The 16,295-nt window shown below is 33.7% G+C and overlaps 2 protein-coding genes across 2 annotated transcripts; one reads left to right on the top strand and one right to left on the bottom strand.

Annotated features, from left to right (window-relative positions):
* Nucleotides 1–468: 468 nt before the first annotated feature.
* LOC111627608 lies at nt 469–2,757 on the bottom strand. The gene is made up of 5 exons (XM_023371195.1): nt 2,634–2,757; nt 2,501–2,556; nt 2,319–2,414; nt 1,629–1,712; nt 469–594 (listed from the first exon to the last, which is right to left on the bottom strand). The coding sequence occupies exons 1-5, from the start codon at nt 2,752–2,754 to the stop codon at nt 526–528; spliced, it is 426 nt and encodes a 141-aa protein (XP_023226963.1). The 5' UTR covers nt 2,755–2,757; the 3' UTR covers nt 469–525.
* A 12,334-nt stretch (nt 2,758–15,091) lies between these two features.
* Nucleotides 15,092–15,949, top strand: LOC111627605 (KRAB-A domain-containing protein 2-like). The gene has a single exon (XM_023371192.1). The coding sequence runs from the start codon at nt 15,092–15,094 to the stop codon at nt 15,947–15,949; it is 858 nt and encodes a 285-aa protein (XP_023226960.1).
* Nucleotides 15,950–16,295: the final 346 nt, after the last annotated feature.

Raw genomic sequence — 16,295 nt, 5'->3', positions numbered from 1 at the left:
CTATCGGCGCGCTTTAATTAAATACTCGGGCAACGTGCCGTTTCGGTGATTTTAAAGTAAGTTACAACGTGAGATTCCTGCTAAAAAAAGTTACATCTACTCCCACGTTTTCCTCCTGTCGTCGGTTCCGTTTTAATTAAGCCGCAGTGGACAAACGAACGCACGTTCGGAAATCTAAAAGCACCGTACGTAACCAGTTTAGAGTTCTTTTCGAATAACTACCGTAGAATAAATTTTAATAAAATCGGAAATCTCCATTTAAAAAATAAAAAAATTAAGAATTTACATGTAACTTTTAAATAATTATTTAAAAGTTAGTCTACATGTAAATTCTTCGTTCACCGTTTAAGCCATTAAATGAATTGATATATTGTAGAGAAAGAGCCTTTGTTTAAAACGTATGAAACAAGAAAAGTGAAGAAAATTGTATTATTAAAGAAAACCGGGCCGAATAATAAACTTAAAATTATATTTGCAAACATTTAATATATTTAAGCCGACGGAAAGGAATAGTGTTGCCGTCTTTTACATTCCGTACTCGTCGTATATAAATTTTTTGCCGACGTCGATATTTTCCTCGAACTGCAAGCATTTCTGCAAACAAAAAAGAAAAATTTATATTAATTAATGCCCAAAGATAAATTACAGTATATTTCCAACGTAAAAATTAACCTTCCGATAAACAATTACATTTTTAAATAATGATAAAACGAAACGTCTGTTTATTATTTTAAAAATGCTTTACAATATAGGTTGCTCCCGACGTTTTTAACGCGAGAACGTGTACGTCGGACGTTCAGTGCCGCCTTCCTGTAAGCCTAGAAGTTTGACAATGGCGTTTAGGACGTCGAGCATGATTCCACTGACGTTCCAAACGCCATTGTCAAACTTCTAGGCTTACAGGAAGGCGGCACTGAACGTCCGACGTACACGTTCTCACGTTGAAAACGTCGGCCACAACCTCTCTAGTATTTTAAAAATTTGTTTAAAATTTCGAAACAATTGAGAAATGCGTTGAAATTTAAACAAGTTGAACCTAGGTATAGCGCCGTCGTATTTTCGCCTGCGAAACTGGCGGTCAGTCGATGGTGAAGATAAATTTCGACCGATAAAAATTTTTAAAGTAATGCGACGTATGCGCGAGTTTCAGGTTCGAGTTAGAATTTCGTACGACTTGAGGACGACGAAATCCTTTACCGTGCAAAATCCTACGATGTCCAATTACCGGTTAGGAATTCGTTAAGAAAATATTGATGTTTCAAAATGAAAAAAAAAAGAAGAAAAGAGAAAAATAAAAAGTACGTGAAAAGAGAAAAATAAAAAGTACGTGAAAATCGGATACTTTTACGACCGATAATTAAATATAATTCTAAGTTTATACAGACGTTTTATACTCGTCGATCAATAATAATTATAAAATATACATAAATTAATTTTCTACGTAAAGTATTTAATTTTCATACTTCTAACGTAATAAACGAGTCTAAAAGATAATTTTTTAATGCATAAATTAATTTATAGCATTAAAAACACGGCTGCGTAATTTTATTCCGATAATAAGCGGATATGGTTTTCGATTGAACTAAGCAATTAAACAATAAATATTGTTATTTTGCTGAAAGTTTTACCTCGAGTATAGGAAAAATTCTGGGATTATTTCGGTTGGCAGCGTTAGAAGCGGGTTCGAAACACTTCATAAATTGTTCGTATTCCTTGGAGAGAAAAAAGTTTATTGGTTATCAAAACCCAAACTTACGTCTGTAAAAATATATATTCAATATTTGAATTTGCAGTAAAGTCTAATTTGTTTTTGGTAGTGTGTCCGTCGGTGTCCGAGTGAGTAACAGCATCGAGCACCTCCTACCGACGAGCCGGCACAACGTGGAGTTTTTCCCGTTTTCTTTTCACGTCTAAAGGCTGGTATACACGGTAAGGAAATCCTTTGAGGATTAACCGTGTTTTTTTTTCTATCTATCCATTTTTAAATAAAAATAATTATTTATACGTTGGGAGATATTTTAATAAGTTTTGTAAATTACTATGTTCGATCCAGCCGGTTATATCCGAGTTTTTTTCGTCTGTTAAGCACATCCTTTGAGGATTTCCTTACCGTGTATACCAGCCTTAACATGTAAACAGTTTTCTGAAGGCATCCCTCTTGGCAGCTGTGCCATTTCCAATTAACGCTATCCCATCCTTTTACTACTAGCATTAAATGATATTTTTACTGCTAATTCAGACATTAATATAATTTTCTAACAAAGCCAAACAATTTAATAAGACTTCTTATTAAAGAAAATCGACAAAAAGTACTGTACCTGTTCGGTTCTATTCTTGCAAATGAATTGATCAATCTCTTGCAATATATGGAAAAATTTCACTTGTTCAGCGCAGTTGCGGTATCGCTCAATATTCTACAAGTTTTTAATATAAATGTGAATTAGTTATTAAATATTTCTTGAAATGAAACTGGTAGGCCATGTGTTATTTCGTTACTTACCTCTCTTAGCCCGTTGACTATTAAACAGTAGCGAAAATGAGATCCGTTTTCCAGAGCTAAATAGAAAAATATCAAATAAATTTTCTTTAAAATTTTGTTGAAAACGTATTTTCTAAGAAAATAAACATCTTACCGCAAAATCGTCTAAGGTTATCTCGGACGGAGTTGTGATAACCCGCTTCCTGTGACGAATAAGAAGAAACTACGGAGAAAATAGTGGCGCCGAGTACGAAAAGTAGCATCAAGAGTTTCATGTTATTGGCTTTATCTGCACTATTTTTAGCCCTTATTCCGAAGTCGTATTTATATCTTTAGAATTGCCATCGTTCATTTGCATACTTGGTTGATGACTAAAATAAATATTTCTGAAGAAATTCAAATTGACTAATTTAATGTTATTTAAGCGAATAATGATAATTAATCGAATCAATCATCGATTAAATCATTGAAAAGTATGATATATTTTCCACATTGAGAAACTAGTTCATAAAATCGAATGCCCTACATAGCCAATGTCATTATTATAAGCGTATGATATTGATTTTGTTACGTTTCGAAATCAAAAGTTACTTTTACATTTTAATAACTTTTTAAAGAAGCATAAAAATATACGAAGACTCTTAAATATTCTTTTTAATTTTAATATTCTTATTTACTAAATAAAGCCGTTAAATTATTTATAAATTTTTCATTAAGATAAAAGAGCCTAAATAGGTCAATGCGTAATTAATAATTTTAAAATAGGTTCGTTTGTCACCGAAATATTATAATTGTTTGCAATTTTAATTTCTATAATTGCTCAAAATATGTAACTTTTAACAGATTTACATAATTCTCTCTAAAATTTTTAAAGACAACACTTAATCAATTAACTGTTTAATAATTTGTCGGTATTTTATTCAGATATGAAGAATAAAAATGATTTCATCTAAAATAACTTGATTTAAGTCAAATAATTGCTTACTTTTAATAGAATGATTTTAATTTTTTTTAGAGTCTATAGAATAACTTGCGTGGGAAAAATTCCAAAATTAAATCTTAAAAATGAAAAGAAAACTTGTTTAAAAATTTACTTAAAAGTACGATTTATATTATTTATACTTGCCGGGACCAACAAGTGCTCGTATCCAGCAACGAGATAAAGGTCTTTTTGCCATTTATTTATTATTATTATTCTTTTGTTTTTCGAACAAATAAAATACACAGAATATTTGTTTTAAAATAAAAGTTACTTTATAGATTTTATTATTATTTTTAAAATAAAAACAGCATTAACTTACAGGGATAGAAACCACAACTGGACGTTAATTTTCTGCCGATCAGGAGAAAAATCTTTACTTATAATTAAAGGGTATCGTACCAGTCTACTTAAAAACGTTATTATATGTATATAGTATTTATAACAGGCATGTCTAACCTTTTTGTTTCTCTGAGCCACATTGGAAGATGTCATGGAGTTTTGGGCCACAAGTATACCTATATAATATACTTGTGGCCCAATCCTTAAATATACTTGTATATTTAAGGATTAACATGTCCACATTATAGTAATAGGTATTAAGTCTTTATCACGAAAAAGGATATTTAAAAAATACTTCTACAGACACTTTCAATTTTTACTTAGAAATAGATAAATTCATTTATTATAAAGGAGACAAAAATTTATTTGAAAAACACAAATGTTTGTTTTATTTGGGTCTCTAATAAAAACAAAAATGACAAAACACCATTCTAAAGTGCATTTTTATTCGTCTAATATATTTATAAATAATATGTAGCCCAAAAAGTAGCCAATGTGCCAAATGATATTTTTTACGCCAAACTAAACAAAGGATAGCCAACTTTGGCGCAAAGTAGCCAAATCATGCAACGCTGGAAGGAATATTAAATAAACTGGAGTTGGGACTCAAAGAATTATAGACCCAAATGCGGGGAAAGGAGAGAAAGGACAAAAGATAAAGAAGTGAGGAAGGTTGAAAAATTAAGGGTCCATATTTGCATAACAGAAAGTCTATTTAATCTTCCTCACTACTATTTATCTTTTGTCTTTCTCTCCTTTCTCCCCTCCCAAATTTGGGTCTATAATCCTTTGAGTCTCAACTTTAGCTTTATTTAGTATTCCTTCCTCATTCACACATTTCCAAGTATTTGAAAATCTTTCCTTTCCACTCAAAAATAAAATATGTGTAAAGGTTTACGGCTTTGTGAAATTTATTTCTTTTCTTTTTCAGTTTATGCTGTTGAAATAAATAAATAAAATAAAATGAAAAAGTTTGTCGGTTTTGTTTACACGTTTATTGGACCGCATTGGAACTTGCCTTGGGTCTCACGCGACCGCGGGTTGGACACCCATGATTTATAACTTTTCGAAGCAAAAGGAATATGTTCTTAATATTTCCGAGTCGAAATATGGTTTAATTTAAACTGAAAAAATCATAAATAAGTTATAAAGTGACCTAATTTTATGTTTTTAAATAATTTACAAATAAGCTTTAAATAAAATTCCCCCAAAATTAATTAATTTTACGTATTACAGATTAAATATTACATCTTTCTTATATAGGCTATAAATACCGTGTGAATGTTTTTATGGATAATTTAACGTTTTCTCTCTGTTTGCTAGTCTAATTTGATTTTTTAATATAACTTACTTTATTTAAAATGCGTTTTCGAAGTCGTGTTGCACGCAATAACCACGATATTTTTAAATTGCTCCAATAATTATAAAAATATTATTGTTTGGATTAGCTGGGTCGGTTACGCAAAGAGTGACACGCGATCACTGGAATGCGTCGAAGCAGATAGTTAAAGAATACGTTTTGTCATCACTTCCTATTTATCTCCTTAAATTACCTTTAAATAAGAAGTAAAGTTACTTTTGAAAAATTTTATTAATTTTACTTTCTACTTTCGAACGATAATTTTTATTGATGTAGGCCTATTATATAAATATTGAAGTACTTTCTAAACACACTTAATTAACTTTAGGTACAGATATAAACGTCCAAACCCGATAGCCATAAACAGTATTAAAGTCAAATCATATCTTTACGTAGCATATTTTTTCTAACACAAGCCGAACTATATGAGAAAATATTCATAAAGATTTATTTTTTATTTTTTTATAGGGCTTATAAATAACTGCGTCTTTGATTATAGATAACACTTTCCTAAAAACAATATGACATATTAAATGCTGTATTCGAAATGGATAAAGATTTTACAGTTGACGATTTCGGAAGTAATGAAATGAAATTCTTGCATCCAGTTGAGTATCTTTCTCGGTCAAACTTGTGTATGGTGCCATCTGTTTTTCTTTTAAAAACTTTTTATATTATTAATTATTATAAAATCACAAAAAAAGAACTTAATTTTGAGATTAGAGACGAGTTTTATAAAGAAAAAATTGTGTATGCTAATAACGAGTAAAGTATTCATTAAGTTCAACCCCACTTGATATACGATAAGTACCCTTTCTATTTTTCCATCCTTTGATCAATGTCTTTAATACCCAAATCCAACAGAAAAATTTTAAAAATTTTCGAATAAAGGCACGAGAATTATTAAAATTCAAATAGCGCGATCAAAATCATGGCTTCCATACACACTAACATTCATGCATACAGAAAAAACGCCCAACTGTTTTTTGCATTTCTCGAATTTTTAGAGGTGTCGCGAGTCTAAAAATGTATAAATTTTGGAGTGGGATAATTTTCGACCTGTCGCTATCTGTTTGCACGACATAATTCTCAAAACTTGGAAATCCAGATGGGATAATGGCAATACAGGCAGGCTCACCCACCGCTACCTCCCTTCTCCTTCGGACTGTCCTAAAAGGAATTTCAATACCACCTTCCAGCTAACACAACTGTTAACGGGGCATGGTAACTTTAATTCTTACTTGCTGAGGTTTCTAAACAAAACCGACGGCAAATGCACTTGTGACCTCAACGAAGAAGAGGACCCCGAGCACCTAATCTTCCGCTGCCCACTCTATATAACCCAACGAAAGAAACTCAGGGATGCTGTCTACAACAAAGGACAACTATGGCCGTGTGACCTTCGTACGTTTTTTAGCGACAAGGACAACATCAATGCATTCAAAAACTTTGCCACCGAAGTTAATAAACTCAATTAAGCTGTTTTCCTTGTTCGCATATGTTCACCATCTTCGAGTATTTGTATATCCCATTATCTCAGCTGTTAACAAAAAATTGTCGCGCAATTCTGGCTAAATGCCAGCCTTGTACATAGTCTTATTTTACTTATACTGTTTATTTAATATTTTTTGCTTAATGTCTTTTGTCCTCTAATAAACCGGTAATTATTGTCGCGTATATATGCTATATTGTACCACATTCACTTATTCTGCATTGTAATTGTATTTGTATCTGTATTCTGATCTAATTTAATAAATGCGATGCAAGACCTCATGGGCTTCCCTTCCCACTATCCTATCTCCCTTACTTTAATCTTCATCTACTTACCTTCTCGCTACATTCTTCCTTCCTCTTATTGTCTAAATGGCTATACCTCTGAGTCCAGCCATTTCTTTCTTAACTCTGTAACTTTGTCGCTATCTGTTCTATATAACAGCCGAGAAAGTAAAAATCGAACGTTTGAATAAGGAATAATATTACTACTGAGAAAAGGAGTAATATGAATTAAAGAATGATTACGAGTATTTACAATGGAAATTCTTATATTATTTATACGAGGCATCGTTAGTCCATTAAGCATTTTACAATAAATCCGTCTTTGTTTGTAATGGCTGTGGACACATTTGTGGCTGATATGTCATAATCCACTATTGATTGAAACTGGTAAAATATAATGAATTAATGATCATTTACTCATTAGCAATGATCTTAACACGGCTGTTGAAGATATTAGTTGACAATGACACCGTAAAATACCACACCTAATCTCTTGATTATTTAGTAATTTTTAAATAGAGTTTTTAATTACCAAATAATATTTTTAGACATGTTTTTGCTTAAGCGAAAAAATTGCATTCGTCATAACTAATATTAATTAATCTCTATTATCGAAAGCTCTATGTTAGGTTCAGATTTATAATTCTGATAAGAAAATAAAGTTATCTCACTTTTATGTTATTCAAATTTTTTCGATAGAGGAAGTCTGAACCATGGAACACTTTCTGATTTTCTTTCTTTATTTTTTTTAATTAACAAATAATTAACAATACTTTTCTACTAATGTTTTTCCTAAACTGAAAGAGAATTCCCATCCTTACATAATGCACCTGATAGATTTACTCTGTTCGAATGTACAGTACATATGAGAAAAAGTGTTGGTTTTTATTTTATAAAATTTTTCTTATATATAACGTAGTCATGTACTGTACAATACCTGGTAACACATATATTTTATGTCGAAACACTAGTTTATACAATAAAAATAGTACGACATAATGCATTAATTTCAAACATAATTCTATTTAGATAATATTTACCATTTTTCATAGCATTGTAAACATGGAAGCATACTGGAGGGTAAACGACGTCGATGGCTTTTTTCGACACTTCTGTATCTACTGTTGGCCTCGCGATATCACATTTAATGCTCGACAGTTTCGTCTGAAAAATAACGGCACGTAATATTTTAAGATACTGAATATGATTAATGTTTCAAGATACAAAATGGTGCACTTGCGACGTAAAGTAAATTTGTTGCTTGTAATTAACATTGGAAACTCAGGAATACCATCACGTTTTACTTATCTAATCCGTGATCTAATACCACCAATGTTTCCATCAGACGACGTGTGTTTTTCTCGAGAAACTTAAATACCGACATACATACAAGAAAGACATCGGCTGTACACGAAGTGTTACAGGTGTAAAGATGTTAAGGGAAAGAAGAGGGGAAGAAGGGGGGAGATAGAGAGTAGAGAAAGGTTGGATCCCTCTGAACGACGTGTTTAAGGCTACAGTATTATATTGGTATGCAGTTTTTAGGCTGCAAGGCCATCGTCCTACGAAGGGTGTATAAGAAAACTTGAGTGTAGCGTTAGAGTGCCGCAACGAATAGCTAAGTGTACAAGTTAATGCCAAGTGGCTATTAGTAGGAAGACTTATATCTACTTAATACTGTAAGGTCGCCGAATTTTAGGGGCAATACGTTAATTGCGCGTCAGGAAAACCTACGGGCGAATCGTATGTGGGTGGTGGCGACAGGAGACAAAGATGACAAGTGTCTTACACGAAACCGTTTATTTTTGACATAAGGTTAACTTACATAATAGGAATAACAATAACTAGTATTGCTGGACGTCAGATGCTAGATATTGGTGGGTGTCCCGGGGCTTCCTCGATGAAGAGTTCGATGGTTGACGGGTGATGGTTGAAGTTCTCACTCACACTGTTCGGCAGGCGGAAAACTTAGGCAGGTGCGACTGGCCGGCCGACGGAGGTCCTGGAGTCTTCGGAACACTTATTCAGAGAAAAGTTCACCCTGTCCTTAAGATTTGGGGGTTTTATAAATTTTCCCCGAATATCACCCTTTTGATTGGTCCCGTTCACCCTCTCCCTTACCCCGATTTGTCATTCTTTTGTTTCTAGGCGAAACCCGAGACCGATCCGGGTCGGGAGAGGTGATGACGGGGCTTCTAAAGTTCGCGCTCGTATTTTACTCCGTTATGGCCCTTTTCTCTGACATCTTCGAACTTAAACGGTCCACCAGATGTTCTTGTGGCCATTTACCGCCTAACGCGTTCAGGCTTAATAGATATCCCTTTTTCATTAAATCCCTCCTTTTCTTGATAGTTTCGACCCGACACTTGCTCACGAGCATCTCGACAAACCTCTCTCTCTCTGTCGACATTCCCCCCTGCTGTTTATCATCGCGTCGCGTTTGTCTTACACTACGTAAGAAAGTTTCCGTCCCATCTGGGTTCTGTCATTAATACCCTCTTCCCGACTCTATCTTCGAAACTCTCCGACTTAGGATCGTAATTAGTCGCAATTTCGGCGCGCTTTTACGACCCTCACAATACTAATAAAGAGGTTGCGGCTGACGTTTTTATCGCGAAAACGTCAGCGCCGTCTTTCTGTGAGCCTATAAGTTTGACAATGCCGTTTGGAACGTTAGTGGAAGTATGCTCGACATTCCAAACGCCATTGTCAAACTTATAGGTTTACAGGAAGACGGCAACAGTTCGACTTACACGTTTTCTCGATAAAAACGACGACCGCAACCTCTCTAATAAAACTGAACGCGAGCACGAATCTCAATACAGTAGAACATCGCATAAGGAACACCTAACATAACGAGTGTTTCTCATAAAGTGCAAAACAAATTGTAAAAAAATTGCCTTGTTTAACGAGCGATGTTTCGCATAACGAATGACGAGTGACAAGGAGAGAGAAAGTCCCGAATTGTGCGCATGCTCCATCAGTCTGTGTTTAGCATTCGTTCCGCTAGCATCTTAGTGTCGCTTGTGATCACATATTTTTCTAAAGTTGTGTTCACACATATTACTTTTAAACATCAACAACCATAGCCCATTATATAATAAACATGCCAAACGATATGTTAAATTCTTGGGCTATGTAAAGGCTATAATTAAATAATAGAAATTAATTAATTTGATTAGAGCAATTATGCTGCCATCTCGTATTAACTTTACTGACCAATTCCAAACTACATTTTAGAAATGACTGAATTAAAAATTAACTATTTATAATTATTAAATTTAATACGAGATGGAAGCATAACTCCTACCTCTAATCAAATTAATTAATTTCTATTATTTAATTATATCCTTTACAAAGTCCAAGAATCACATATCGATTAGCATATCGTTTGGAGTGTTTATCAAACATATTATCTGTGATTTTTTGTTTTCTGCAAATCGAATTCTCATTCCAGGTTGGTTCATTCCGAGCTAGAAGAAAATATGATAATGATTCAAGCTCCTTAACAATGCACATTGTACAAGTTTCTTTGAATAAACGTTATACATAAAATATTTGAGTATTTTTTTTCGGCGTGGAACGCATTATCGTATTTTACATTAATTTCTATGGGAAAAAATGTTTCGCTTAACGAGTGTTTCGCATTACGAGTACGATTCTGGAACGAATTATGCTCGTTAAGCGAGGTTTCATTATAGAAGAGAAGGTGGTATTATGGAACACTGCGGGTATTATGGAACCACCCCATTTCAAACTGATAATAAAGGCGAACTGTAGCGGAATGTGGCCAAACTGAACTAGGCAGACATCCATAGCAAGGGGAAAACCCGTTTTACTTCAGTTAAACGGTTGTCCGTATTTAATCAGCAAATTTGTTTTTTTCAAAATTCACAAGTTTTGAATGCTAAGTGAATTTAATTATTTTTAAAATATAAATCGCGTAGTTGTAGGTTCACTGGTGCATGTATTCTGTTTCAGAGACTTAGAGGTACATATTAATCTGTGTGATGTTCACGTTTTTTAAATTTTGGTCTCGACAGACATAAGTTAATTCGAGATGGCGATGCGTGAAATACGGACCTCTTTGGTGCTTTTACAGTAATATGGAACTCAACTCCTCCGAACTCTCTCTTTGCAATCAGACATTCGTCCGGAGTAATTTGGGAAAAAGACACTAGGTAGAAAGTCAATTCTTCCTGAAAATATCGAAAAAGAGCTGCTGGAATATATATTGTTGATGGAGGTCATATTTTTCTATTATAAAAGCATTTTTGCGATAAAATACATTGGAGTAAATAATTTGGTGATTATTTAACATTTTTTGTTCTTTCCTATTTGTTTTTGGCTACATTAAAGCATTTTTTTGAAAATATACAGTAAGGTTCCATATTACCACCCGATTTTCTCTAAGCCTACTTTCGGACTTTTTGTACAAAAGCCTTCAAAAACCATACTTATAATTAAACTAGCGAAAAATCCAATTAGGAACATTTAGTTTACTAGTTACCAGTACTTTCTGCACAAAAAATGTGGGTATAGTTATGATACCTTGTTTACAATTCACTAAAATGTAATTGGGGTTCCATAATACCACCTTCTCCTCTACTATTAACAGCTAGACAGACAGTGCGAAAACAAACGAACACATCCACAAACTAGACAAGACGAACAGATGCCTATTGCAGCGAAAAACTAAGTGAAGTTGTGTTTGATCCTCCTGAATACCACAATTGCATTGTGGATTGTTCCCAAGGTTAAATCCATGCAAGTATTGCTTAAAGTTGCTGTGTCATGTAAGTAGCTGAATAAGGGTGTAACTAGGGTAAAAGTGGAGAAAAATCGCAACAGTGTCAACCTCGGGGATGAAATTCTAGGTGAGCCTACCAGTGGTATCATGGTCCCAGCTGTCTTGCCAGAGAATGAACATTTGCTTCTTGACATGATTGTTGATGTACGAGGTAGGAATGTAACTGAAAGTAGTAGTGACTGAAGACTTTGCAGCTTGTTTGACAAGACGGTCAGCAGTCTCGTTGCCGAAAACCCTCGCATGACCCAGGACCCATTGGAAATCTATTCTACTATTGTTGTCTAAGTGTCTGAGAATGTGGTGTATGAGATGGACAAGTTTTAAGCGGCTATCAGACTTCGCAATCCTGTGTAAAACTACCCTACTGTCAGAATAAATGCGATAGTGTAAGTAGTGTCTTTTGTCCTTCTACGCCTGATGTGAATTAAGCTCATACAAATAGCTAAAGTTTCCGACTGTGCTATGAAGCAGTGTATACCTACACAGAAGCAAGCGTTGTGAAGCTCGCGGCCTAAGTCGGAGTAAACTACAAAAGCGCACCCACATCGTCATCCATCTTGGAATCGTCAGTGTAAATCCTAAACATGGGGTGATCACCTGGATCTTCGAAGTAAGCATCAGGGTCAAGCTGATGGAAGGGGTGGTAATCGTAAGTCGGGAGGGTATTTTTGTGGATGCTGAAGTTTTTGATATCATCGATCAAGGTCAAAGTGGGGGAATCTTGAGTGGCGTACCGTAGTGGGGGCGGCAGGGGCGGCAGGGGCGGCCCGTTCCGGGCGGCACATTTTAGGGGGCGGCAAAATTTCACAATAAATAATAATAATACTTTGTAAAAATTTGAAACATCCTAATCTATACTTACGTCGCGACAATAAGATGTGAATTAGAGTCTATATATAAAAACAATACAGTATTAAAAATAAAATCACTCTGGAAGACTGTAATCGATGGTAAGGAAGAGTTTGCAGTAAAGTATTCGAGGTGATTAGTGATTATTATTTATTAAAAATTATCACGAATAATAAAACAATACTCTATTACAAATCTTTTAATGAAAAATAGGAAGAATGAATAATCTTTTGGAAATTCCCGAATGATTCCTAAATATTATTTCACGTAAAAACTTCAAAAGAATAATACCTTTTGTATAATATTTTGTTACATTAAATGTTTCTCGAAAGAATTCTACTTTATTAAGTCAATAACCGCAAAGAATTGTTTTGTTTTATTTCACTAAAACAAATTCTATTAAATTTTCTTCAATATTCGCATTTAAATCTAGTACAAGGAAAAGATGTTTTGTTTAATTTATTTACGAACGAAAACGAATGACCGTTTACAAAATACGCTACAAAATTTCTCGAGTTAGAAAGAAAGCATACGCCAATTAGTTATTTGTTTTTCTATAAAAATCATTATTACTATATAAAAGTAGTTTTGATTAATTGCTACGATACTTCTCACGAATTGCTAAATGGATAAAGTAATTTAAATCTTAGAGTAGTTTCATATAAATTATGAACTACTTTATAAAAACTAGATACTAAAATGCCGAATAATAATAGCGGAATGTATGCCTACTTCTTAACTTCATTATCTTCTCGAAGCAGTTTCTCAACTTCCAAGTAGTTAAACGTCGTTTTCAATATTACCCTCCTAATAGATTCTATGGTTTCAATTGTGAAAAATTATAATAGTTAAAATCTAACTACGAAATTTACAACACTAGGCGTGACTAAATATATAACAAGCGATGACTAAAGAGAAATTAAAAGGCAATTATAAAATTTGCAATACTTCTGCTGAGTAAAGTAATTACTTTATCCGACAAATAAAGAACTGTCACGCAACATTTAAGAAAGCATTTAATGGTATAAATAGCAGTGAAAATCAATGGGAGAAGCACAGACCGACAACAAGTAGCAAAATGAGTAACGCCATGGCAATCGTTGCCTATATCGTCGCCTTCTATTGCGTGGGATGTATCTTCACTTTTGCCGGAGCTTACGAAAGTTCTCATGAAAGTTCTCATGTTTCCATCCGAAATATAAACAGAAGATTTTGTGGTAAGTTTAAGTTATAATTTTATTATCCAATGATTAAAAAATATCGCAACTAATTTTAAAATTTGCTTCTAGGTATAGAATAGAAAAGTTAATCGGTTTGCTTATTTGTTTACAGATTTACGTAATGGAGAAAATTTTCGTTATTGTCTGTTAGTAAACGGTGCTCGGGACGTAAGTAGCCATGCAATATTGTAAATTATTCTTTAAAATGATTTCAATGGCAGTTATTTATAATTATCGATTAATGATTTAGAATTTCGATCGCTACCGCAATTGCGCTCAACAAATAAATCACCATTTGCTTCTTTTAAGCGACGTGGATAAATTTGTGTGCAAGACAAGAAGCGAACAGGTAAATATTGTATTGTGGATGTAATGAGACAAAAATATTTATTATTTGTTTTTTCTTTTTCTTAGGAATATGAAAAATTCATCAGATGTTTCGAAAATGCCGTGTACACAGCTAGTCGACATAATCCCAAACTTCTTCCAACTCTCGACGTAAGATAAGATTTTATTTTAGAAAGTATTAATTGTAATTTTATAATATATATTTTTCGGTTAAATTCATGACGTCATCTTTTTTATGGTCTCTAACTTAGAACCACGTAATAACGACTAGTAGAGATGTTTTATATCATTTAGGTTGAATTTTGTACGTGCTATTTCTTATATAAACAATATAAATTTAAAATATGAAGGTAAAATAATAATAATTTTAAACGTATGTTTTTGTATAAATTTAAATTTTTTTTCCAGAGATGCATGACCTACGTGGAAAATCGGGAAGGAAGTCGCGGCTACGACAGTTATTATCATTATTAAATGATTAGTTTGATCGATACGTGAGATGTAATTGGTTTCTATTTAGTTTCTGAAATAAATTTTGCATGATTTATATTCGTGGTCTGCCTTGCTTCTTATTACTTAAAAGTAAAGTAACACACACACACACACACACACACACACATATATATATATATATATATATTACTGTAAATGCTCGAACTATGGTAAATCCTAAGATCTTCCAGTAAAACCTAATATTTACCAAATCTTTGTGGTAAAAGTCCGAAATGTTCTGCGATCATCGCTAATTTCGAACTTTTACCAGCATTTACTCGGTATATCTTAGGTTTTACCTCAGAGACATGGTAAATGTTGAAAAAATAGTCGCCGCCTTCGCTCTCCACATTTCATCGTTTGACACGTTACAGCACGCACGTTAATTCTAATCTTGTTTGAGATTTCGTTGTCTAAAAGTTATTTATGAATCAAGATGAATATGAAACGGAGATTTTATGAAATAATAGACGAGCTCGTTGCAAGCAAGAAAGATAATAACTTACTTAATAGGGACAAATACGCAAAGTGTTTGGAGGAAGTAAAAGCTGCAAAGAACATGAAAAAGAAACAAGCTGTTCATTACAGGCGTATAAAGCGTTACGACATTTTGACTATAGGCGGCGAAGAAAAACTAATTGCACCTATGAAGGAGGAAAATGGAGAAATAAGGTATTACATTTGTTACGAGGACTTATTCAATATTCTCGAAGAAACACATGTTGCTGTTGGCCACGGTGGAAGGACACGGATGCTTAAGGAATGTGACCGCAAGTATAAAAATGTAACAGTTGAGGCTACTATGACATATTTGAAACTATGTCAACCTTGCCAAAAGAAACAGAAGACTTTGAAAAAGGGCATTGTTTTCAGACCTATACTTCACAGTGAAATGAACTCACGCTGTCAGGTTGATCTAATAGATCTACAAACTATCCCAGATGGAAATTATAAATTTATTTTAGTTTACCAAGACTATCTTACCAAATCTGCGATCCTTCGTGCGCTTCAAATTAAACGCGCCGTAGAAGTTGCATACCATCTTTTGGATATTTTCACCACTTTTGGAGCGCCGAGCATCCTTCATTCCGATAATGGTCGAGAATTCTCTAACCAAGTTATTGAGAGTTTATGCTCCATGTGGTCGGATGTAAAAATCGTACATGGAAAGGCAAGACAGAGCCAAAGTCAAGGATCAGCAGAGCGTGCTAATCAAGACATAGAAAATATGTTGAGTACGTGGATGGGAACTAAACAGTTATCAAAGTGGTTAGAGGGTTTAAGATTCATTTAGGCAATGAAAAATAGAGCATATCACGAGGGAATCAAATGTTTCCACTACGAAGCAATGTTTGGTTGTCCAATGAAAATGGGCCTTGCAACTTCAGCAATCCCTAGTGATATGATTAGAGTTATAAGATCTGAAAAAGATTTAGAGAAGTTGTTGCATTTGCATGACAATATAGAACAAAATAATGACGTCGAAAATGCAATCGAACAGAACAAGGAAGAAAGCATTGTTGAAAATGAGTTAGAAGGGGTTAAATTAAAGGTAAAGAAGTGAGTCTTCGAGAAGTTGTCGCAAAATTGTCTTTGACCGGAGGACAAGGTTTCAAGAAGTGCAACTGCTTAAAAAAATG

The sequence above is a fragment of the Centruroides sculpturatus genome, unplaced genomic scaffold (assembly GCF_000671375.1).
Source record: "Centruroides sculpturatus isolate CEXI.00-Female unplaced genomic scaffold, Cexi_2.0 scaffold357, whole genome shotgun sequence".
NCBI classification, from domain to species: domain Eukaryota; kingdom Metazoa; phylum Arthropoda; class Arachnida; order Scorpiones; family Buthidae; genus Centruroides; species Centruroides sculpturatus.
The sequence above is the reverse complement of the archived record's forward strand: the minus strand, read 5'-3'. Positions and strand labels throughout refer to the sequence as shown.